Raw genomic sequence first — 25,803 nt, 5'->3', positions numbered from 1 at the left:
GAGTTGGTCAATTTAAATCAATGGAAGCTACAGAAGAGGTGACTCACTAAATACCCATTGCTTCAATGGGCCTATTCCGCTGCAATATACTCCACTAAGTAACAGCATTTTGGCCAATATGTAATCTGCAACATGTTAGACTGCAGTTCCCATCAACTAACAAAGCCAATGTTGAGGGATACTAGGAACTGCTGTTCCACAATATAGGGTCACACATCCTCCATCCTTAATATAAAGGAATTATATAACAACATAAAATCTATAAATAAAAGGGAATAGAAAATAATCAGCAATAGTTATTTTAAGAAGAGGTGTATAATAGTTTCTGAATAAGGAAACAGTGAAATTACCAGGTGAACCTTTTGATGGGGCATTCTGTTATTTTAGTACCAACATAGAAAAGGCCCTTTTCCTCAGCTCCAGCAAGGGAGGGGGAACATGGATAAGGCCTTGGGCATTCCAAACCATATAAGGGTGATAGTACCATGTTTCCCCGAAAATAAGCCCTAGAATGATTTTCAGGATGCTCATAATATAAGCCCTACCCCAAAAATAAGCCCCAGTTAAGTGAAACCCCACCCTCCATCATTGTGTGGCAACCAGAAGAAGATGACATGACTGTAGTGGAAGACAGGAGGGCCTGGCGTACTTTGGTCCATGGGGTCACCACCAGTCGGACACAACTTAACAACAACAAAAGATTGTTGTACATGAAAAAAAAACATCCCCTGAAAATAAGCCCTAATGCGTTTTTGGAGCAAAAATTAATGCAAGACCCTGTCTTATTTTCAGAGAAACACAGGATCATCTAGAATCTTCTTCCTGTGCTGCCCCAGCCATGTGGAAGTAATGTCGGCAGCACATCTGTCACTGTACAAATGGCTCTTAGATGGCATGAAGAAACTATGCCCTCCAAATGTTCCTGAAATGACTTGACTGTTGCCTATACTAAAAACATCAAGAGCCAAAGGTCTCCTATTCCTCCAATGAAGCCATGTATCTTCCATCATAACTTGATTAATTACATAACTATTAATTACACAACTTTAACACTGATAATGGAGAAACCAATCATTAATCCAAATAGGGACTACAGTCAAAAAAATTGAAGACTAAGACTTGGAAGGGCAGCTATTTATAAAACTTAACACTACTGTCAGAACATCCTACATGAAAAGTGCAAGCCAAAGAAACTCATAAAACTTGCAGTTTTCCATTTCATCATGAACTAGTAAATGTTTGTACTGGATTACATTAAGGCTAGACTTCCACCTTCTTTGGATCCATGGCAATTTGCATACAGGAGAAATAGATCTACAGTGGGGTCTTGACTTAAGAACGGCTTGAGTTAAGAACATTTTGACTTAAGAACCGCTCTCATAGGAAAATATTGACTTGACTTAAGTACTTAGATTTGAGTTAAGAACTGAAAAAAACCCACGTGGGAGGCAGGGAAAGTGCAAAATGTGAACTTTCAGTTAACTGTTGGCCAGTGAAAAGGGTGCCTGTCTGCTTCCTCACTCCTCCCAGCATCTAGAGAGTGGATTGGGAGTCTTCAGACTGCCTGGTACTGCCTGGACTGTCTCTTCCCTGCCTTCCCTGAACCTTTCTTGACCTAAGAAAAAAAGAAACAAAATATCCCCCTCTAGTGGTCGAAGGCGGAATAGCAGCTTCCCATTAGTTTCTATGGACGGAAAAGAGCAGATACGGATCACATGGTTTTCAATGCATTCCTATGGGAAATGCAGATTTGACCTGAGAACTTTTTGACTTGAGAACCGCCTTCCAATACGGATTTTCTCAAGTCAAGACCCCACTGTACTGATGATGCTGTGTCCATTGTACTCCATACTGTATTGAGCCACTTAGAACAACAGGGAACTTATGCTCTGCTTTTAATACCATTCTACCAAATAGGTTGTTTTTTAAAATGATCAACCTGAATTTCATTGTATGGGTATACTGTGTATATACTTACAATGACAATGAATGAATGAATGAATGAATGAATGAATGAATCTCCTCGCCAGTGTGAGGAAATGCATTAATTTTGATAGTTCTGAAAAATTGCTTTTTTTTCCCAGTTGGGGAAAAAATCCATGAAGAGGGGCAGCATTAGATATGAAAAGCTTGTAAACCGGAGCAACACTGCTCATAAATCGAGGCTATTTTCACTTACTATACTTGTTACACGGATTATAAGTACTTTGCACTAGAAATAAGCTTTCTTTATTTTCCTTTGTCCGACACCTTGTTGGTATGAACTCTTTGTCAGGTAATCAAATGCCACTCAGGAGATAAGACGTTGGAATAGGAGTTGAAGGAACAGGCACCATAGTTCACTGCAAGATGAACCTCACCTTATTTACTCGCAATCTTATAACTGCGCATTTAGAAGTAAACACTGTTTAATTCAGAGGGACATCCGGATAAATTAATATGGGATAATAATCGGACAGAATCCCTTTGTCTCTATCAGCGATCTTAAGAATTAGAAACAAAGAATAATTGTTATTCGAGTATCTCAAGAGACCGTTTCTTTTCCGCTTTGCCGAACAGCGCCCCTCCCTTGAGCTACCACCGCCCCAGCCACAGACCCTTTCTTAAGCGGGACGCAAAGCTTGCCGGGAAACGTAGTTCTCCCTGAAAGCGGCCTCGCCTATCTCTCTCGTACTCCCTCTCCCTGAAACAGAATCCAGCCAATAGCAGCAGACGTCCCCGCCCCCTCGGCACCCTGGCAGCCAATCGGGGGAACATATTTGCTCCGCAACGCCCGGCGGCTGTCTTCCCCGTGGCGTCATCTGAGGTGAAAGGTAAAAAGGTCAGGAAAAGAGAGGCTCCTGTTGCCACTCCTGAGAGCCGAAGAGCCCGTTACCGCGGCGACGGCGCACACTGGCGAGGAAGAGCGGAACGAGTCCGCCCGGGCCCCGCTGCTCTCCACAATGGCGCTGGAAGCGGCCCTGGCGGCTGTCAGAGCGTGCGACGAGGCCGAGAGCGTCCTGAGCTGCTTCAGTGAGCAGGTAAACGAGCCATTTCCCTCCTCCGCCCCCGCCTCTCCTTAACGGGAACGCCCCCTGGGGAACGGTACTCTGCCCTCGTTACCCCTCGGGGTAACGCCCCTCCCCCTCCATCCGTCGAGACTTCATGGTCTGCTCTAACCGCGAACCCGGAACGGCCGTTGGAGTGCATTGGGAGGGTGGGGGGTGTCTTCTATTGTTCTTGAAATGCTTCGGGAGCCGCCTCCGGATTATCACGTGTGATGATAGATATTGCGAGGTTCTCTGTATTCGCCAAGGCTTTCACGGCCGGGATCTGATGGTTCTTATAGGTTTTTCGGGCTCTTTGGCCGTGTTCTGAAGGTTGTTCTTCCTGACGTTTCGCCAGTCTCTGTGGCCGGCATCTTCAGAAAGCAAAAAGCCGTTCCCACAGCTATAAATATTATCCAACAAACACCAACAGAGCATGGACAGAGTTCCTACTCCAGTCCTCTGAAGACGCCGGCCACAGAGATTGGCGAAACGTCAGGAAGAGCAACCTTCAGAACACGGCCAAAGAGCCCGAAAAACCCACAACAACCATTGCGAGTTTCTGTTAGGTCTGAAATACAAATTCATTTTTAAAATCTGATTTTTCCTGGTTTTAAAAACTGCGTTGGCTTTATCTGATGTTTATCTTTACTGGGCGTCTTGAGAAACAGGGCTTTTGGGAGGTGCTGCATTATATTATATATTGCTTTCATTATTTGAATGCGTGCATATTTTATTTTAAGACCCAAATAGTTCCAGTTAGGAAAAACAAGGTTGCCAAGAGATACGGATGATGGAAATACCAGAGCCTAGCACATTCCTTTCTTATTGTGCCCATTCCGATCATATCTTTGGGCATCTCAGAAGACCAAGGGGATTTTTAAGGGAGCATTTTATTCTTTGTTTGTACAGTACTTGTGGTTTTAATATTGTTCCTAGTAGTAGTTTTAATGTATTTGTTTACTGCCTTTTAAAGGTGATAATTTATTACTTGGCTTTTAACTTTACTTCTTTTAAATACGGTAAGCTGCCTTGGATCCTTCAGGAGAAAGGGGGCAAATAAGTATTTTAAATAAAATAAAATATTTTAAATAAAAGGAAATTAAATAATAAGAGAGGAGTCACTGGTGAAGACTACAATGGTGAAATGTTGAAGACAGTAGGAAAAGAAGACCAAATATGAGATGAATTAATTCAGTAGAAGAAGTCACAACCATGAGTTTGCAAGAACTGAGCAGGACTGTTAATGGAGAGGACCTTCCAGAGATTATAGGGTCAGTTTAAGTCTGAAACAACCTGATGGCACAAGTAGAATCCTCCCAATACAGTATCCTTAGAACATTCCTAAGGGTGTCTCGGCTCCAGTTCTGTATTTCCTGGATAACAAGGCCCCCTCATCTGAACACAGTGTAACTTGCTTCATGTTCATCCTCAGTGCACTTGTAATCTGAGAAGGGATGTTCTTCTTATACGTACAAATGAGGAATCAGTCCTCTCTTTTATGCCCTTCGCTGGGAGAACGGTGGGATATAAATTAAGTAAATAAATAAATATTTACCCACTGTATATTTTTCTTTTTCTTCCCCTATGAGCACCTGTGTTATTTCCAGTGATTCTTCTTTACGCAGTTTTATTCGGTTTTGTGGACAAACTGGAGACTTTTGTATTTCCTTCCTTCCTACCATCTTTGTCACTAATGTGCAATTTATCCTCTTTTTGTTTAAGCAAGCTGTCTCTTAATCATTTTACAGTATTATACTTTCTTTATCTTGCAATAAAATGCATGCTGTCTTTATAAGTAACCTTTCCCCCCTTCCCACCCCCAGTGTACTAGCCTGCTATCTATCTTGTATCCCTATGTGAACAACCATATTAAATTTGGGAGCAGGAGAGGGTTGACAAAAAGGTATGCAATGCCAAGCTGTAGCTGTACTCTTGTGCAGTATTTCCCAACCTTGGGTATCCCAGGTGTTCTTGCACTGCAACTTACAGAAACCTCAGCTAGCACAGCTTCTGGAAAATTGCAGTCCAAGAATATCTGGGTTACCCAAGGTTGAGAACCATTGCTTTTGTGGATTGGAATCTGGGGGCTAGAAATAAAAAATCGGTATCATATTGTGTAGAATACAAGGATTCTTAAACAATAAATTGTTAAGATCTAGTAGTATAAAATCAGCCTCTTCCCTTGGGACCAACCAAAATGCTGCAAAGGTTTGCAGGCTCTTAAGTTCTCTAGAACAGAGGTCCCCAACCCCCGGTCTGCGGCCCAGTGCTGGTCCGTGGCCTGAGCCCAGACCGGGCCATGGAGACAGACCTCCCCCCAATCCCCGCATGCACTCCCCCCTGCACAGCCCTTTTGTGCAAGTGTGTGCACCTGCGCCGGTGTGAGCATTCCCCCACCCTGTTGCGCATGTGTATAAGTGCCTCCTGAGCACGGTGCTGCCTTTTGTGCTTGCACACAAGTGTGCGCGTGCCCACATGAGTGCCATGCCACCCTTTGCGCATGAGTGCGCGCCTGCATAAGCACCCTCCCACTCCTTCATGCATGCACATGACTGCGGGGGTGCCCTGCCTTCCCCAACCCGTCCGTGAGGTTAAAAAGGTTGGGGACCACTCCTCTAAAACTCTTTACCAAGCAACCTGGGTGGGGGTGTGTGTGGAAGGACCCAAAATTTAAGGAAGAAACTCATTTTTTAATCCTTTAATTTTTGTACCACTTAGCTTGATGAAGAATAGTAGAAAACTGAGGAGCATATGCATTTTATGTTGTTTTGGTTGGCTTCTTAATAAAAGGTGTTGCAGAACTGAAGTAGTTTTACTTATGGACTGGCACTGAGTAGAGTATGTGATATTTCTAGCCTTCTCATGAACCATGACAAGATTGTTCCCATTTTTAACTTTCCCTGTAGTATGCAGAATTGAAAGCAAAATTTCTCATTTAGTTAGATTAAACAGTAGTTTGTTTCTCTATGCCACAACAAATTGCTATTCGGATTGAGCCATTAAATATCTCCACTCCTTTGAGTAGAATTCTCTAAGCAATTTTACCTTTGAAGCTTCAGCTGACTGAAGTGGTTGCTTAGTTACTGGAGTGCCTGCTAGCAGCACTGTTCCACTGATCTACATTGCTTTCTAATGTATTGTGAAGATAATTGAAATGTCTGATTAAAGCAGACTATTTGGACCTTGCTTGAAATATTTAGTATCTGATGGATATTCTCAGAGCATTGTGTAATAAGGGTCAGAATCAGGCTTGTGCTAGGGCATAAGGGTACTTGTATGCAGTACTCCCATGCATTTATGTAGAGTTAAATTATCAGACTCCCCATGTGTTATATATCAAGACTACTAAATGAAATAGGCTTTTCAATGTCAACAGATATGTCCACTTCTAGTTTTCCATTTAGTTATGCACCCAGCAGCCAATTACTTATCTGTTCTTCATGAACTATCAGTATTTTTCCATGTATAAAATGCTACTTTTCCCTAGAATCGTTAGACAAAAAAATGAGGGTTGTCTTATACACAGAAGTAAGCCAAGGAGAAAACCACACGGTTGCAAAATTGCCCATGTCTCTGCAAATAGGCTGCGTCCAATCACAAGCTTTATGTAAATGACGAACGCTGATCTAGAGGAGAGCGTGTAGGCCAGTGAAAGCTCGAGTGCATGCGGTCGCCCTGTCCCCCGCCCAAAGGGAGCCCGCGACTGGTGCTGGAGGTGGTGATCAGGTGACAGCAGCAGGAGAAGGAGGAGGAGCTGCGCCCGGCTGCCCCTTGGTGCAAAATCGCTGCCACCCATTGACTGTGACTCTGGTGCCGCAGGAGAGCGAGCAGGATGGAGCGCAACACAAGAAGCTTGGGCAAAGGCTGTGCCTATATTTGGGGAAGGGGAAAAAGGCATCCCCTGGCTGCCCTCCTGTGCCGGCCCAGATGGTGCACGATGATTTGGGCACTTAGGTTCAAAAAGGTTCGCCATCACTGGTATAGGCAGTGACAGGTAAAGATCACTGAGATGTCAGAAAATAAAAAAGAAAATGCGAGAAAGTCTTACTCTGCAAAATTAAAACTGAATGTAATGTTATGCAAACAAGGCTAAATGAAATTATTTGCTCAGCTAAGTATGATGCATAATATCATAGTACTGGTATGTAAATATTGCCTAATTACTAAAATGTTTTCCTTTCTAATGTTTAAAATATTGATTTCTGAATTTTGGGTTAGAAAATTGGGGGGGACATCTTATACATGCGGGCATTTTATACACCGAAAAATACGGTATCTCCTTCCTTTCCAAGTCATCTTTGCAAGTACCCATTACCATAGACTTTACTTATAAATAATAGATCTGTTGGTATTGCTTCTACTGTGCAATTCTGAGCATACTTGCTTGGGCATAAACCCCACTAAACTCAGTGGGACTTCCTTTGAATAAAACATGTTTGGGATTACATTGTCCAAATGCTGATTCAAATCCAACAGAATTGTTGCTCAGAATAATTGTGTGTGGTGAAGGATCATAATGGAGCAGACCCTTTCACAAAAGCCATGGTTAATAATAGTGTTGTCTGCCAGTTCCAAAACACTCCTTGCTTGCTCTGAGCAGGAAAAGGAGAGGGCTTTCCTTCCTCTTTCAAAAGTCTTACAGGGGGTAATTTTTTTAACACCCTCCCCTCAACAGGAGGAAAATTAACTGCATAGGCTCTGGGCTGCTGTAGTTAATGGGCCTGATCCTGTTCCTCTTGGATAGGTTAATCCAATACTGCCTGCAAATGCTCCGTGTCTGAGTCTACCATTAGTGGAACTCCTTATACTTACCTTCTGCATTTGTACTTGGACATTTTCTCCACCAGTTAGGAAAGTTAAGGACCCAATTCTTACCCTCCTCTGCCAGTTATCTAGGAGGATTATGATTGCTCTCACTGTCGTTAGAATGATTGTTCCTGATTTTTAAAAAAATTAATGAAGTTCTTAAAGTTCCCTGCATAAACATGGATGTGGAAGCATTTTGTTCAAATTGAGCACTGTTTAGATCAGAGGCAAAACTACTTGCAACATGTCTAAATAGACGTTTGTTCTTTGTCAGTTGATTTAGATACTAATGTAAGAAAAATTAAAACATTGTGATAAAACTTAACATGCAAGCTTGTATGTTAAAAACTATTCATACATTTAAAAAAATAAATATTTTTTCCATCAGAATAGGGCAACTTTCAAATTTGAACCATCAGACGAAGAAAAAAGAAAGGTAAGTTTGCTTTCCAAGAGTATGTGTATTTTCTTTGGTTTTCATCTGTTATACTGCATTGTATATTTTTCACATATGATGTTTAGTCTACTTGTCTTGTTTTAGTAGCAGTTCCAGATTCTGTTCAATTGTTATTTTTTGAGCTGAACTGAATACAGTAGACTAACCAGCTGTATTTCCTTAAAAGTACATAATTAAATCTGATGAGCTTAGACACATTCATGCTTTCATCATCATCTTCTTCATCACCATAATCTTAGAACTACCAAGCAGTTCACTGTATTGTCACTGTTGTCTCCAAATGCACATTTTTCACAGTGTGTGCAGACTTGTTTCTGAATTAAGAACTTCATGTACATGTTTTTTTTTCAGGCACATGTACCTATCTGTACAAATTAGAATGCATTTGTCCTGGTGGCAGGCTAGAATGGGAAAATGAAGGAGATAATTAAATAAATTACTTTCATCTGCACCCACTGCTATAGATATAGGTCAGATATCTGATATTTCCAGATACTTACATGAAATATTTGACTCATCTGACATTTCGAAGAGGAAAATGAGCTGAGGCAAATAGCAGCAAGAAAGGAAGCACTAGATCTTACTGACAAATTGTGAATAAACAAATTACTGGGGCCAGGTAGTTCTTAAAAAGCTGGATGTGAAATTACTTATATTCTAAATAAAATGCCCCTAAAATCAACCTTTGTACTAGACCACTGGAAAGTGACCAATGTAATACAGTACCACTTTTCAGAAAAGGGATTCTGGGGGTCTAGAAAGCTATAGGCTGGTTAGCATCACTGTTGTTTCAGGCCCTGTGCTGTGAAGTGTTATTAACAGTAAAACTGTCAAGTGTATAGAAGGGCAAACCCTGGTGAAAATGAATCGATCAATATGGCCTCTGTGGTGATAAATCTTAGTTTCATCAACCTTTTAGAGTTCTTTGAAGGTGTCAGTACATAGCTGTACAAATAGGTTTCTTTATTTGGATTTACAAGAAAGTACCTAATCAGAGACTTATGAGCAAACATCAGTTGTGGGATAAGAGGCAAAAGAAGCAGTCCTCTTGTGGATTGGAAGCTGCTTAAATTTCAGGAAAGAGTAGGCATAAATTGTCAGTTTTTGTAGTGGAGAGTTTTGAGCAGGGGGGTTCATCAGGGAACCAATCCCAATCTCTATGGGGACTAGTTCTTTTAAACTTTTTTTGTGCATCCCCTTCATCCTGGGACAGCCTTCAGAAGCCACAGAAGAGGAGGGAGAATTTTTTAAAGCTGAGAAATCTACAGCTGGAGTCTTGGCAGATGGGGAGAATGGAAAGCTCTTAATTTCCTAAAATGGCAACCGTATGGCTGTGTCTGATGATGTCACCAGAGATCCACATTGTAACTTGTGCCAGCAGAATTCTAGCCAGTAAATATGGTGGCATGATACTGTACAGCAGTGGTGTCGAACTGTGGCCCTCCAGATGTTCTTGGCCTTCAACTCCCAGAAATCCTGGCCAGCAGAGGTGGTGGTGAAGGCTTCTGGGAGTTGAAGTCCAAGAACATCTGGAGCGCCACAGTTCGACACCACTGCTGTACAGTATAGAGCAGACCTGGTCAAAGTGCAGCCCGAGGGTCGCTCCTGTCCGGCCCGCGGACAGTTTTGAACATCAAAACCATTTACAGTATAGCTTTTTGTCTAAAGTTGATCAGTTGGTTATCTTTAACATACCGCAAAAAACCTCTTTAGTATTTGTGAAGATTAACAAGTTTAAAATACAAACAATCATAACATCACTGTTTCATTTTATTTTTAAGTAAAGTTAGTTCGGCCCCGAAACAGAGTTCAGATTTTTCATGTGGCCCCCCTATAGAAATTAATTGCCCACACCTGGTATACAGTATGTTAACAGGACCTATCTGTTATGACTAGCATGGTAATGCTGGGAAACCTATTAGTGTGCATGTTTTGCAAGATAGGAAGTTGCCTCATCTCTCCAGTCTCCTATGTTAAGCTAAACTTAAATATCATTGCTAATCTCAGAAGCAGCTTGCAGCTGAGATTTGATTGGGCCTCCTATTACGGTGTCTCTCAACTTCTTCTTTCACCCTATTCAGGCAATGGATGTTATTGGCCCCTTAAGAGTTTGTGTGAATTATAGAGAAACTGAGGAGGGAGAAAGCTGCTTATTTATTATCTGCTTTATTCCCGCAGTTCTTATTGACTTGATTATAATCACTCTGCCCAATGAAAGCCTCCAAGACAAAATTGAATTCAATAAATTAAAAGCTTGCCTATCTCATGAGCCCCCTATGGAGGGCTTAATTAAAATCTACAGAGAACTTAGAATTGAGAAGGCCTTGGGTCAAAAGACATAATGAACTACAAAATCTTAAGGCTAGGCCTAGAGAAGGCAGCATGACATAATGGCAATAATTATTTGTTTCGAAGACAAGGAACATCATGTACTTTGACACATAATCCCCAGTGAGACCAAAATACTGGACACTGCTTGTAGGACCTGTATTTTTGTGGCAAATGAGACTCTTTTCTTGCTGAGTAAGTTGGATTTTGGTTTTCGCTTTTCCTACTTTTTGTGTGCTTTTTAACTGCCTGTTACCAAAGGAGGGGAAATTGTGGAAAATAGTACCTGTCATTGAACTATTCTCTTCTGATTTGTTTTGTTTTTTCTTAGTTTACATAGATTAAAATGCAAGACGGTTCTGATACCTTTATTAGACCACTAAAAACAATCAAACAATTAATTTGAGTTTTTGTGAATTAGTATTTCTTTAGGCAAGCACCAGTACCTTGTGGATGGTGCAGAAAAACCATGAATGAATGTCCCAAAAATTCATTTATCAGGGATCTTCTTAAGATGAGTTTAAAGCAGGTTATAGCCAGGCTTTGGGGCTGTGGTTTAATGTTTCCTCCCTGGTAACATGTGGTTGGAAATTTGCAATTGTAGAATGGCTGGATGAAATATGATATAATAGTGCATGTGAAAGCCTGTTTTGACATGTTTGTCTGACAAGACTATTATTCTCTTTGCTTCTAATAGATTTTTTTTCATATCCTTGCCTAAATGATTTTGAAATTATTGTGATAATTGTTGTTAATATTTTGTTAATAATGTTCATAATTATAATCTGTTTTCATTGCTTTGAGTCCCTTGCTGGGCTGAATGGCAATAAAGCAATTCTTCTGTTGAATAAATAGGCACAATTACACTCCTCATTCATAAGAGGGAGTTACCTATAGGTTCAGGCTTGTAGGAATAGAAAGACATCTCTGAGAAACTGCCTCCCACTGGGGACTCAGTGGATGCAGAATGCTGAAAAAAGGGGGAATCTAACAACTGGGTGGGAGAGGAAGAGAAAGGAGTGGCTGAAAATGAGGACCGGGGAAAGAGTACATAGATGTGAAATGTACTGAGAGAATCGTCCCATTGTCTAGGTATGTTATTTTCTGCATTAACTAAAAGGTCACCTTTGATATCCCTGGGGACAAAAATGAAAGCCAACTAGAGTAATTGGTGGAGAAAGACAAATTTCTAGAGTAGTTGGGATTGCGTACAAATGTGTTTAGACTGCCCAAAATGGAAGACCACTGGAACTGGCTGGTGAGGACTGGCCATGTTCAGTAGGCCGGGAATACAGACTGGCTGCTGGGATAAGAGATGAATAGAATGACTGGATCTATGAAAAGAAGCATTCCACACTATAGCACATAGTTGCAGGGTCGCGGATATGACACATTATTCTGCACTCTTTATTTATTCACAGTCTTTATTGTAATGGGTGGTATTTAGAATACATAGGAATATTATTCTCAGGTCCCCACATTTCCCATGAGTTTTTGGAGTGATACTGCTTTCTTTTCAGTATAAGTTATTGTCCGAGGCTAGCAAAGCAAGGAAACACAGCTATACAAGTTTTTCTGGAACAGTTTTCTCTGTCTTAATGTATCTTCATTGAATAAAAAACACTCCATGCTCACACTTGCTAACAGTTCATCTTAACTCCTTGGAAACAGTGTAAATGATTGTGCAGCTTCATAAATATATTTTGTATAATATGCTGCACAGAAGTGTCTGCTTGAAGCAGATATGCCATGTACATGAAGCTGTATAGCTTTAACTTAGATGCAGCTGTTCCCAAAATTGGGGTCCATGTGTTTCTGGACTACAGTTCTCCCTGCCCCTTACCTTTGGCTGAGCTGGCTAGGGCTTCTGGGAATTGTAATCCATAAGCAGCTGGGGCCTAAATTTTCAAAATTGAAAAGTTAAGAGGATAACAGGCAGTTACTGTATTCCTAAGAGGAGGCTGCAATTATATTCATAGTGTAACTTTGTTTTAATTAAGACACTGATGGCTATATCTTCTTGCTCAGAAACATTTGAGTACTGACAATAAATTGCTCTGTTTCGATGTTCAGGAAGCAGGTAGTTGATAATGTTAGAGAATACTGATGGTGTACTTGCTTGTTATTATTTGGATCAACATATCATTAGAGGCAGGGTGTAATCTGTTTCTCTGTTGGATATTTCTTAATAATGAATTAGGTGGAGCACACAATATGCTGCACATCTTGGTCAGAAATCTATTGATTAATTATTCTTGCATAAGCACAAAGATGTAAATTGTAGCCCTAAGTTGCTGCTAGTTAACAAGTCATTGTGTCTGTTCCTCATTGCACTGGTCACATGATATTGTGTCTAACGAATACAACCAGCAGAGGTTCACTACTGTAGTTCGCCATTGCATTGACACCAGTGTCCTATGAGATTGTGGCCATTAGATATATATAAGAACACAATGAGTAACATCTTACATGTTTCTTCTCCTGCATTTACAGGAACTGTGTGAAGAAATACTGCATCTACTGGACAAAAATATAAAAACTTCATGTAAAGTAGCTTGCCTGGAAGCTCTTCGCATACTTTCAAGAGATAAACAAGTCTTAGTTCCTGTAACAACAAAGAAGAACATGGAGGTCTTGATGAAGCTGGCAAAGCTGGACACTGTGGAGGATCCTTTGGAGGATGTGACTGATTTCCCTGTCATAGTGGAAGCTTTAAAATGTCTTTGTAATATTGTTTTTAATAGCCCAGCTGCCCAGAAACTTAGTCTGGAGCTAAACTTAGCAGCTTTGCTTTGCAATCTCCTGAGAAAATGCAAGGATCAACAATTTGTTGAAGACATTAAATGCTTTGATTTGCGCCTTCTCTTCCTCCTCTCCCTTCTGCACACAGATATCAGATCACAGTTGCGTTATGATCTGCAGGGGTTGCCACTGTTGACTCGGGCCTTGGAAAGTATGCTTAGCATAAGATGGACAGATAAATACATCACAGCAGAAGATCAAGAAAAGTCACCTTTATCGTTACAAGAGGCAGATTGTGCCATTGAAGCACTGAAAGCTCTCTTTAATGTTACTCTTGACAGCTGGAATGTACACAGTGAGGTAAAACTTGAGCTCAAATAGTCTACCAGTTTTGTTTCACTGCCAGAGGTTGAGCTGACTGTTTTATACCCCAGTTGTAGTAAAAGTCAGGATTGTTTATGGTGACATTTTCTGCTTGAGTGCAGTTCCCTGAACACATTGTTGTTTTAATTTCAAAAGAAGGATGGTCTGTTTATCTCCAGTTGAATTTCCCATCTTGTAGAGTGAGTCTCAAGTATAGGGTAAGAGAACCTATGTTGCAATTAAGGGTGCATAGTGATGCATGTATTGTACTGAAGGATCCAGTGTGTTACATCCACACTAGACAATCTGCCATTTGAATGCCTATCAGGACTCTCTTTTCAGCAGTGGTCTGAACTCTTCTGTCTTTACCTGCCACTTTATATGGTATTTTTTGCTTTTTTGTGAATGCTAATTTCAAAACCACAAAGAGCAGAATAACTATATTCCTGGGGACAGTGGGAGAAAGTAATTTACTTGGGGGCAGGGGGCAGCCTGAGAAGTGTAAACATGCCCTTAGGATGCAATCACACCTACATTTTCTGACAGTAAATTATTTCAGCAATAAAGTATTTCCTCTTGTTAGCTGCGTGCAAGAAAAGTTTATTCGTCACTGCTTTTGCATACAAACAATGCAGAAGAGAAGTACTTCACTACTGGAGAAAACTACTGCTTCAGAGGGCAAGTGAAAGTGCATCTTTTCCTATCAGGACATAATGATTTGTAAACAATTCTGATAAGGATTCCCCACAGCTTCCTGTTAAAAAACCTTGTTTTGCAATTTAAATAATCCAAATATAATCAGATTTGTTATAGATGGTTAATAATTGGGGGCTCAACAAAATTCATTCAGGATGGAAAAAGAAATGCTGCTTTCTGTCCTCAGTATTACATTATGATCCTTAAAAATTCTTACCTCTTGGCTAATACCACAAAAAAATCAAGGCTGCATTTTCTTCATAGGATACTTGATCTGGTCAGATACAAGCAGAAGTTATTGCAGTTTAAATATTTGTGAAAGGCTACTGGTCAAAGACATATCTTGAGCAGTATTAGAAGCTTGACATTCATCAGTAACTTCCTGATAAGAATTTTTAGTGCAGCAAATTCATTTTCTTCTGACATGCAGTCTTGACAACTTATAATTTGTATTTATGTAGAATGACTCTCATGAATTTCGATATATGGCTGCCATTCTGCGTCACTGCTTGTTAACTCTGGGCCCTAATGAAGAAAAGACAGAAGAGCTGCACAGGTTGGTGAATCAGTATTTTAAGCAGTTGAATAGCTTGTTTGATATTTTTCTGCTAGATGTAATAGATCTGCTTAGATCAATGTGTTGCTGCTCTTTATTTGTTTCTTTTACTGAAATATACTGTTAGGAAAGTGTTTTCATTACATTTTCAGTACCAAGGTCATGTATTGTGTTGGTGGTTGATTGCATTTTATTGCTAATAGGGAAAAGAAAGTAGGTGTTCACACATACATACTGCATGTTTTGAAGTTGTGACTTTACACATATAAACATGCTTAAGAGCATTTTTTTTCTCTAGCTGTGCTGTTTTCAGGAGGGAATTGTTGATGTGATTGCTTCAGATAATGGTCTTGGAACCTTGCTATTCTAAGCTTGGCTACCTGATACCCAGACACTTATAAAATGATTATTTAAATAAGTAAACTGCAATGTTCGGATGGAATCTGATAATTTCTATGGAAGCTGATTTTTTTTTAAAAAAAAATCAAGCAAATTACCTCAGGTACAGTTCAATTCCAGGAGGTTGTGTGTGATGGGAGTTGTAGATCCAAGCATTCATAGGGCACAGGATTGGAAAAGGCTGTTTTATACTAATATTAACTACAACTGTGATCCTGAAGATTGAATGGCTTTTTGTCATATGCCTTCATGAGCTATGAGATAAGAGAGAGCCATTAGCTGAAATTCAGTGGTAACTGATTACTAGAATGGGGATTTGGTGAGTCAACCCCCCTCGAAATTTCCATTTGATTCAGTGGGCTTGCTCTAGTTGTGATTTACTAGATTTCAACCATGATGTATAATAATAGAATGATGTGGTTTTAATTTGAGAAACACAAGAAATTATACAATGTCTTCCCAACAGATGATCAACTATGTCCCTACATTTCTCACATTGCAGATCTCCATTTGCACACTATACCAGTAGGTAGCTTCTGGTCTGACAAACAATGACAAAATGTTGAAGTGCTCACTTGAGGGAATTTGCCCTTAAGACTAGATCGATTTGAAGAGGGTGGGAATTCAGTGTTCATGGCATGGTTTAGGATGATGGTACTGCAGTCTGCAGCTGTAACTAGAGAATGCGAGTCATCTGTATACAGGTGGGCAGGCTCATTAATTCTATTTTCATACTGCCCTGAACCTGTCTGCATATAGGGCTCCAGGTAAAGGGTGAAGCAGTTATAAATAAATAATGAACTTTCACATCATATTCTGTACAGAATTAATTAGGATGTAATTTTTTGCTCACTTGTTCCCCTTTTTTTCTGTCAACATCTCAAAACATTTGTGGGTTGACCTTGAAATTAAAGGCACAACCTGAAGTAAAGCATCTCAAAGGTGAGTTTCTTTCTCTTCATGACACTTAGATCTGTCTGTTCCCTTTTCTGAGTCATACAGTAGTGGCAGACCCGCTGCCATGATAGCAACTTTTTGTGATCCGAATTAGAAGCAGAGTTTGTCTTGCCACGATATTTCTACCTGAAAACTATTCTCCCGCAACTTCCATAGCTGACCATGATCTCATCTCTGTCATCCTAAGTGTCTCATGATCAAACTCAGTTCGGCTGTCTCTCTGTCCTACTAATGTCTGCCTGGTGTAAGATCTGTTCAGACATTGCTTGTCTTTCCCTTTCCACCTGGTGATGAGGTTGAGAACAGTCTTCAGGCTGAGCTTGTGGACTTTGCTGTGTTCCTTGTATCTTTGCACATCAAAGGTAGGGGCCAAAACATGAGTCCCATAGACATTTCTACCAGGGTGGATTTAAATCATGATTTAAATCAAAAAGGTCAGATTTTTCGACAATGTAAATTAAAAAAATAAATTGTTTTTAAAATTCTGATTTAAAATTTAAAAACATTGATTTTTATCCATGCTGATTTCAGCGTGGGCTTTCTCTTGCATTGGATATGGACTACACACTGCCTTCCACTCATAGCAGTGAGGATGGTAGCCTATGAGCATTGATAAATTGCATGAGCACAAGGTCAATTACTGATCACATTTTGTTTATAGGTGACTGCACGGAGTAATATCTGAACAGCCCCTAACAGAAGAAACTTTTTAAAAGACTATGTTTAATACAGTTTTTAAGTGATTAGTATTGTAATAGTAGTGTTTAGACATTAGAAATGTGCATTTTTAATTTTTTTTTTACTACAAATCATATGATTCTCCGTTCTGGCAGCCCCCCCCGACCCAAACCTTGCAATTGTGCCCACCTGGAGAAAAGGGCAAGCTGGCAAGCTTTATGCCTTAGATCATAGGTCGGGGTACAGGGGTAAATTACCCCAAATGGGGTAAAAGTGAAAATCCTGGGGGTAATGAGCAGGCTGCTACCGCCCTCCCTCCCACCCACCCCCACCCTCTGCAGCCAAAGCTTTAATTGTAAACCATCTTGCCCTGTTACTTCCTTCCTTGCAACAGGGCACTTCTAAATGCTCCGTGATAAGCTTCCCTAATTGGTTGCAGCTGGGGATTAGCCCCAGGCAATCAGCCAATCCGGAAGTGACTGCAAAGAAGCAGCACGAGAGAAAGGAGCAAGCAAGGGAAGGAGGGAAGAAAGAAAGGTGCGAGAGACCGAGGACTTCATCAAGCTTATTTAAATGTACAAAATGGAGGGAGGGAGGGTGGGTGGATGTGTGTGTGTGTGTGAGAGAGAGAGACTACTCAGAACTGAAAATGAACAGGCAGGCAAGCAAAAGAGTAACTGAATTAAGGTGGGGGGAGGGTGGTTTTTTAAGGTGCTGTCTAGGTTTATCATTGCTTTCCTCCCAAGAGGCAGGCATCTTTGAATTTCATGGCTGCTGTCTCCATCTGCAGTGATCATGGAGTCCAAGAAAGTGAAATCTGTCTCTGCCTCCATATCTTCCCCTTCTATTTGCCAGGAGGTGATGGGACCAGTGGCCATGATCTTCCTTTTTTTGATGTTGAGCTTCGGACCATTTTTTACACTCTCCTCTTTCACCCTCATTAAGAGGTTCTTTAATTCCTCCTCACTTTCTGCCATGCTTTTGCATCGTCAATGAAGCAGAAGTAGATGTTTTTCTGGAACTCTCTGGCTTTCTCCATAATCCAGCGCATATTAGCAATTTGGTCCCTAGTTCCTCTGCCCCTTCGAAATCCAGCTTGTACTTGTGGGAGTTCTCGGTCCATGTACTGCTGAAGCCTGCCTTGGAGGATTTTGAGCATAACCTTGCTAGTGTGTGAAATGAGTGCAATTGTATGGTAGTTAGAGCATTCTTTGGCACTGCCCTTCTTTGGTACTGGGATGTAGACTGATCTTTTCCAATCCTCTGACCACTGCTGAGTTTTCGATTGATGATGATAAAAAAAGCACACTGGTCCTTTGATATTGGGCTGTGGCACTAGGGTGGGTGACATGTCCTTTAGCCTGGTTTGTTCCTTTTTGCACACCACACATAGAATGATTAAAGTGGTGGGGAACCCCCCCCCCCCCCATTCTGCGTTGGCTGTCTCTAGCAAGCATGTCATTGCTAGCACCACTCTGGTAGCCACTAATGATCCTCTGCAAGCTAGCAAAAATTTAATGCAACTTGCTAGGCACGTTGGACACCTTACTACTCCCTATACAACACCATGGCTGGAGTGCAATGTGTTCCAGCAAAAATAGTGCACATCTTTTCAAATTTGGTGCATCCTGCTAGTTCGGTACACAGCCTGTGTAGATTCAATAATATTTTTAATTCAAATGATGTATGATTTCCTTCCTTTCGAATCAAGGGGGTAATGTTGGCGTATATAAATTTTTTGGGGGGTAAAAGGTAAAAAAGTTCCCTAACCCCTGCCTTAGAGAGACATGACTTCCTGTTTCAGAAGGAAGTTGCCCTGATAGTTGCTGGAAAGCCCTGCTGGCTGCTAGGAAGCTCCCTTTCAAATAGGAAGTTAGGCCTGGCAAAGGCATGAAGCCTAACAGCCTGCCTTTCTATCCTGGTGAGCAAAATTCAGGTCCTTATGAGGTCTAGATCTGGCAGGTGGGACTTCAGGAAGGGAAAATTACGGAATTTGTAGTACTGTACAAAAATACAAAATGTACACCCCAGTAGACATTTTTAGATTTATACTGTTTAGGCTTCATGCTCTGGAGAGGACACTCCTCGATTCAGAGCATGTTACCATAGAGTTTCGAGACTGAAGGATGCCTATGGTGGTTGGGTCTCTTTTAGTTGTTTAACCAAAATAAAAGATCTTGCAGTGAGTGAGCTATTTATTTTCATTCCATGAGAACCCTACTGAGTATTAGCAATAGGATTAGGGTTAGGATTCTGGCTATGGTTAGAATTTGTCTTAAATGTATGTGCCTTTTTTTTCTTTAACCCACTGAGAATTCCTAGTGCTCCATAGAAATGCATTCAGTCTGCTGGCAATCAGAGTAAATAGCATCTTGGTGTAATAAAAAATTGCATGGGAAATTTATGGTCTCAGTACATTATATTAATCGGGACAAAATAGTGCTAAATGGTAAAAGGAGTAAATTTGCTAAAACAGTCCTGTGTCTTTTATTTGCTTTTTTTAAAAAATGCAGATTGTAAAAAGGCTGAAACTTGGGAACACAGTTTAGTTCAGCTTACAATGTCATGGAATACCTATAACTAGTCTGGTGTGGATCTGTAAGAAAACATGATCAGGGGATTAAAATGTCCTGTTCTGTCACATGAATAAAAAAAAATCAGCAGTTGATTTTTCTTCTACATTTTTTAGGAACATGGAACATGCATATGGTACTGAAAATGCCTGGGTTCTCTATCATGTGAAAAATGTGTAAGGAATGGGATTAAGTTGGCAAGGGGGAGAGTGGAGGCAAGAAATCGTACTTTTACCATATAATTTTGTATTGCTATGTTTTTTTCCTCCTTTGTCTTACGCTACTGTATTTTGATGTCTTATTTTGTATTTTGTAATTTTGTGCACTACTTTTGAAGACCTTTGTAAATGAAAAGCAGCAGTGAAATGATATTGTCAGTAGGGTGTATGTCTCTGCAATTACTCTGCAAGTAAGAAAACTTAAAGGAACTTGATCAGGATGTTGAATTCAGAGAGTAGAACCCACTGATGGGCTTGCATGAAAATAAAAGCCAGCAGAATTGGGAAGGGTGATTTTTCCTGCAGCCCTCTGTGTGACCCTAAAACCAGCTGTGGGAAGATGGGAAGATCTCTGTAGCCAGTTTTTCAATGATCAAGAAAGTGGGAAGAGAAGAGATTTCTGCTGCACTAACAAACAATTGCTAGTGCCACTGGGAGTTTACCAGGATTAGGTACTGCTGTTGTCATACTAACCAATATTGGATAGGAGTGAGGTAGAGTAATTAGGATGACATGTTGGTATAGTGTTTTTCCTAGGAAGAAAATATTGATGGGGGAATCACTGTATCTTGAGTTTTGTTTCTGTGTGTGAGATACTGCATAGTGGATACTTCTTAAAGAGAATATTGGTTTAGACAAAGTTCTCACCTCAATTTATTGAGCACACTTATTCATTGCCATAACAATTAAAATCCATCTGTTTTCAAATAATAAGAGACTTTATGCTGTCCTGTTTCAGTCTGTTTCCTATTTCATTTGCTGCTTTTACTGTTGCCTTCAGCCTTTCCCAACTCTGGTGTGTTTTCCAGTGAGTCTTTTCTTGTCATGATGTGCCCAAAGAATAAAAGCCTCGGTATAGTCATTTTGGTCAAAACATCTACATTTTCAGTTTAAGAGATGATAAATGTAGACATATATATATTCCTGTTACATTCAAATTCTTTTTTAAACTTATTAAAGATTTTTTTCTAGTACACATATCACATAACTCAGTGGTTCTTAACCTTTTTGAAAGAAACGCCCCCTTGAGCCATTGAGGAAGTTATCATCGCCCCCCTCCCGCGGTGATGATATATTTATTTATTTATTTATTTATTTTATTTATTTATTTATTTATTTATTTATTTATTTATTTATTTATTTATTTATTTATTTATTTAAGACACTTAAATTCAATGACCCCTGAAAACAAAATTAAATTCCAAGAAAATGAAATGCCCCCCAAAAGTAACATTTAACGATTTAGTGGCAACTGACTTTTAAGATGCAAAAAGAAATATAAAAAGGGCATAAAAACAAATGCAGGAACTAAAAATTTCAAGACAAAAAGTCTGAAACTAAATTAAAATGGGAGGAAAATATATATTCATGCACACTGTAAAAAGGCTGCAGCCATCTTCACAGGTTTGGCTTGCTCCAGCGCCCCCCTACCGCCCCCTTCTGCTCCAGTGTCCCCACACCGCCCCTTTTTGTTCTACCGCCCCCCTGAAAAATGAAATTGCCCCCTGGGGGGCATTATCGCCCACGTTAAGAACCACTGACATAACTGATGGTTGAGAGAAAGATAAAGTCTGCATTTACAGTGTAATTTTTTGTCCTCCCTGTTTGAATAGAAGATGCATATGGTAGCATTAGTGTACCTCTCTGAATCTATCCAACATGTCACTTAGCACACTTGAAAAACCAACAATTTAAAGTATTGCATATTAAGGCAAACGCCATGTTTGCCCACTAATAAGATTTTAATCAAGGCTTTCAGTGGTGTTAAACAATTGTTTGCTTTCATATTTGCATATCAGGAGGGGGCTGAGAGCCTGAGTAGGTGGATGTCATGTCTTAGTGATTAATGATCACTAGGAAGCTGAGAGAGGGAGAGAATAATATAGGCAAGACTTCTACCCCCTGGAGAAGGAATGCAAACACTTTTGTGTGGATCTGTGCACACTTGCTGACTTCCTGGTAGCTGGAGAATTTCATACACTCCTCAACCACAAATAAAACTGTCAGGCAGAGTGACAAAGATCAGAAAGCCAGGCTTTGGTTATTGAAAAGAATAGCTCAAACACAGTGATCCAGAAAATTAATTTTGTAGGTGTTTGGGAACACCATTGCTTAATAAGAAATCAGTAAAAAGGGGCTTTCTGTGGAAACTATCCAAACTGCTGGTTTTATTTTCCTGTTGAATTGAATGTTGCTGTTCCTTGCCAGGTCTTTCTGCAGAAAGCAGATGATCCTGTGAAATAGTGGCTAAAAGCATAGCACAAACATCATATGATCTGTGTTTTAATTTCTGTTGATGTTATTTGGGATTAAAAAGGAGCCTTAGCTGTTCCAATTGCTGCTTCTCATTAGAATACTTCTATCAAGTGAGGTAAGGGAACAAAATGACCGGTTGCTAATTCTTGGCAAGCAACTTGAGCTTAATTACACTACTGTACTTGAATTGCAAGGGGGTGTCCTTTCCAAGACAGGTGCTGAGATTGCTGCCTGCTTGTATTCAGTTTGTGCCTTTATGAAGCAACACTTTATGGATATATGAAGCAAAATATGATGGCTTAGACCTAAATCCAATTATCTCAGAGTAGACCCATTGAATTAGTGAGACTATGGTTCATTTGATTCTGTGAATCTAGGTGAGACTAACAACTGGATTCGCCCCTTATTTCACAACTGAAAACTGAACCCCCTCCCCAATATCAATAGGATCATCCTTTACCATATTACTTATTCTATTTTATTTAAACCATTTTTTGCAATGCAGATTAATTTTTTTAGCATCTTAAAACATGCAGTGATCTACAGCTACCAGGAAAACATCTGTATTTTACATTATTATGTTTTCTAACAGTGAACTTTGCAAAGCTTTGATCTTTGTGACCCTGGTTTTAATATTGGTTACACAAGTGGGAGGAGGGGTTCATGATGTTTTTAGAAAAAATCTCAAAAAGCCTCTTGTGGTGCTTTTTAAACTAATGACTCTCAGAAACAGGAATAATAAACGGCACACTGAGAAATTTATATATTCCAAATGAGATGGTTGCAATCAAACCTCTAATTTCTCATTCTGAAATCTTGGCATCCAGTGATTTTCATTAATATAATATGTATAAATTAAATCTAATCCTCTTCTCCAATTTAATTTTTTTAGATTGTAAAATATGTATTTTTACAGCTCTTGAACTTTAAAAGGAGCATGCATATGCAACCTACACTCTAAAAAGACCCTTCATCTTCATAGGCATCCTTCAGTCTCGAGAGACTATGGTAACATGCTCTGTATTGATAAGTCTCCTCTCCAGAGCATGAAGCCTGGCTAAAGTAGTATGGAGGATAGGCTGTTACCCAAGCAGCAGACCCCCCCCTCCACATTGCTGAAATGGTCCAATGGAAAGGCAAGAGCCAATACAACTGGTTCCAGCAACGTTGCAGGAGTTGGCAGAATGACACAAGCTGCCTTCGGGACTCCAGCTCCAGATTTTGCCTCTAGGTTAACTCCTGAAGCCTTTTCCATGAGTGGATATAGCCGCAAGGCAGCAGAGATTTGAAATTGGAGTTTTCCTTCTCCTAGATGGGCTGCCTTCCATGGCTGACGAGCCCCACCCACCCGGCCTGCTCTTTAATAGTGCTGAAGTATGGTCCAACCCTTAGAACTTTCCTGCCTCCCACATGTATGCAAATCTAATTGGCTTTCCTATTTCCATATTAGGGCCAGAGATAGAATCAGAGAATTTGAGAATTTCTGGAACACATTTAAAGCAGAAAGCCCCACCCCCTAGGCCCCACCTCCAGGCCACGTGGTGGGGGAGACAAAAAGAAAACCCAGGGGGAAAAAACTCAGCAAAATGTCAATTCAAACATACCTGACCTTCAGCCTCAGCCCAGCTTCCTAGGGAAAAAGGCCCAGGGTCCTGGGACACGCTCATTTAAAGCAGAAAGAGCGGGTGGGGCTTTCTGCTTCTGCTAAAAAGACCCTATAAGGTACAATATAAATAATGTACACACAAAATCAAAAATGGGCACTCCTCCATTAACACTAAAAGGGAATTCTTAACAATAAAATGGCTGGTAGATTTGTGTCCTCTTTTTATTTCAAAAATATCTTTGTGAGTGGAATTTTTATGCTTATTTTTGGAGACTGCTGAAAACAGGTAGTTTACCACAGTGAACACCCCGCTTTTATCTCCCAGTCAGTTACTGACATTCCCAAACCCAGGGTTTGGCTCCTGGACCTTTTGGCACCCAAACAAGCATCTCCATGCACTAGCAGAAGTGACTTCACTTCCAATTTAGGTGGAGGATGGATCTTTATTTTGTTCTTAAGGAACAGTTATGCCACTTGAAGATGCAGTTCTCTGATTTTTTGTGTGTGGGAGTACAGTTTGGTTTGGTTTGTTTTTTTGCTGAGTGTTGGGAGGGGACACAATCAGATCCTTAAGAGGATGGCAGAGTCCTCCCTCTATAGGCCTGCCCAGGCATTAAGATAACCAGGGGAAGCCTTTCTCTCGGTCCCACCACCTCATCGATATACTTGGTGGGGACACGAGAGGGCCTTCTCTGTTGCTGCTGCCACTCCCTCCCATAGGAAGCTTGGGTGGCCCCACCTTTGCTGTCCTCCTGCAAGAAAGCAAAGATCTTTTTCTTCAGGCAGCTTTTTCTTAATCACTGGTGGCCTGAGAGGGGTTTTTAAATGTATTGCAGTGGTCTATTGTTTTAAATGTGTTTTAATATTGATTTTATTTACAATTTTAATATAATACTTATTTAATTATTTTTAAATATTTTGTATACTTACTGTTTTTAGCTTTTTAATGCTATTTTTTATTTATGTAAGCTGCCTTGGGTCCTTTTAAAGAGAAAGGTGGAATAAAATATTTTAAACAAAGATTAGAAGCCTACATTGTTGTAGCTGGCTTTTAAAGGGTTAATCCCAGAATGAAATCAGACATTCATAGAGAGCTATTTCAGAATTCATCTGGGTATCTAAGTATAAGAATTTTCATTGTTGTGATAATTCCCTGAACAACTTGTCTAATTTTCCAAATTTTATTTATCTACATTGCTTCTGGTTCCATATCAAATTACTCCAAAATTGTTGTAATGTTCAAAAGTCTTCCGGTATGAAGAAGACTGTAGGCACAAATACTTAAAAATACATCCTTGAAACTTATGAAAAGATGGAGGTATTAAAATGTTTAAAATATGGGAGCAACTCTTGTAGGAGTAAAGATTCTTTTAAAAGTCAAAGAGAACAACATGAATATTTCAAATGCAAAGACAGAAACGGATGTTTGACTGGTTATTCTTGACAGTATTTATACTTCATTTGTTTTTATTTTACATAAACAATTACTTATCTCATTTTGATTTTCCCACAACAGCAGTGGAGGGCTAGGGTTGCTACTCCTATTCTAATCTTCACAGACCTGGCTATGCCTTGGCACAGATATACTGTACTGTATATTTTTCTGATCTATGTTGTTTAATCTTTCTTTGGCTGAAGTTTGTGAGGCTGAAACTGTGTATTTACTCTCTTAACATACAAACACATTTCTATATGGCATTTCATCTATGGTCTTAGCAGCCACTGCACAGCAGTACAGCATCCAGAGCAAACCTCAGAGATTAGAGTTATGCATGTTGACTCAGAAATCTGTTCTTCTGCATTCAATTGGATTTAATTCCGGGCAAGTAAGGTTACAGCTTAAGTCTCCCATTGTGAACGTAAATTCATTTGACAACTATGCCTGCAGTATTACCTACAGGCAATAAATGTTTATATAAAGATTGACTTGTTTCCTAAGGATTTCATTCTCTCCAGCAAAGTGGGGAGGTTGGGATAATCATCAATTTGCAAGAAAGGGTCAGAGGTGGCAAGCTCCATAAGAGTAATAGACTATGGCTTCTTCCATCCACACTTTTCATAACTAGAAGTATTTTCTCCTTCTGTACTCGGCTCTTCTTCCCCAAAACACAAACACAGAGACACACATTCTGTGTTGGA

The 25,803-nt window shown here is 40.0% G+C and overlaps 1 protein-coding gene across 2 annotated transcripts in view; it reads left to right on the top strand.

Annotated features, from left to right (window-relative positions):
• The first annotated feature begins 2,812 nt into the window (after positions 1–2,812).
• Positions 2,813–25,803, top strand: part of RIC8B (RIC8 guanine nucleotide exchange factor B) — a 37,883-nt gene continuing 14,892 nt past the window's right edge. The window contains exons 1-4 of one of the 2 annotated variants that reach the window (XM_020803656.3): positions 2,813–3,020; positions 8,224–8,271; positions 13,114–13,722; positions 14,883–14,977. In XM_020803656.3, coding sequence (XP_020659315.2) covers positions 2,943–3,020; positions 8,224–8,271; positions 13,114–13,722; positions 14,883–14,977 — 830 coding nt within the window. In that variant the 5' untranslated portion in view covers positions 2,813–2,942. The remainder of the gene's footprint in view (positions 3,021–8,223; positions 8,272–13,113; positions 13,723–14,882; positions 14,978–25,803) is intronic. The other variant, XM_073000037.2, reaches the window with a different exon arrangement.

The sequence above is a fragment of the Pogona vitticeps genome, chromosome 5 (assembly GCF_051106095.1).
Source record: "Pogona vitticeps strain Pit_001003342236 chromosome 5, PviZW2.1, whole genome shotgun sequence".
In the NCBI taxonomy this organism is placed as follows: Eukaryota; Metazoa; Chordata; class Lepidosauria; order Squamata; family Agamidae; genus Pogona; species Pogona vitticeps.
The sequence above is the reverse complement of the archived record's forward strand: the minus strand, read 5'-3'. Positions and strand labels throughout refer to the sequence as shown.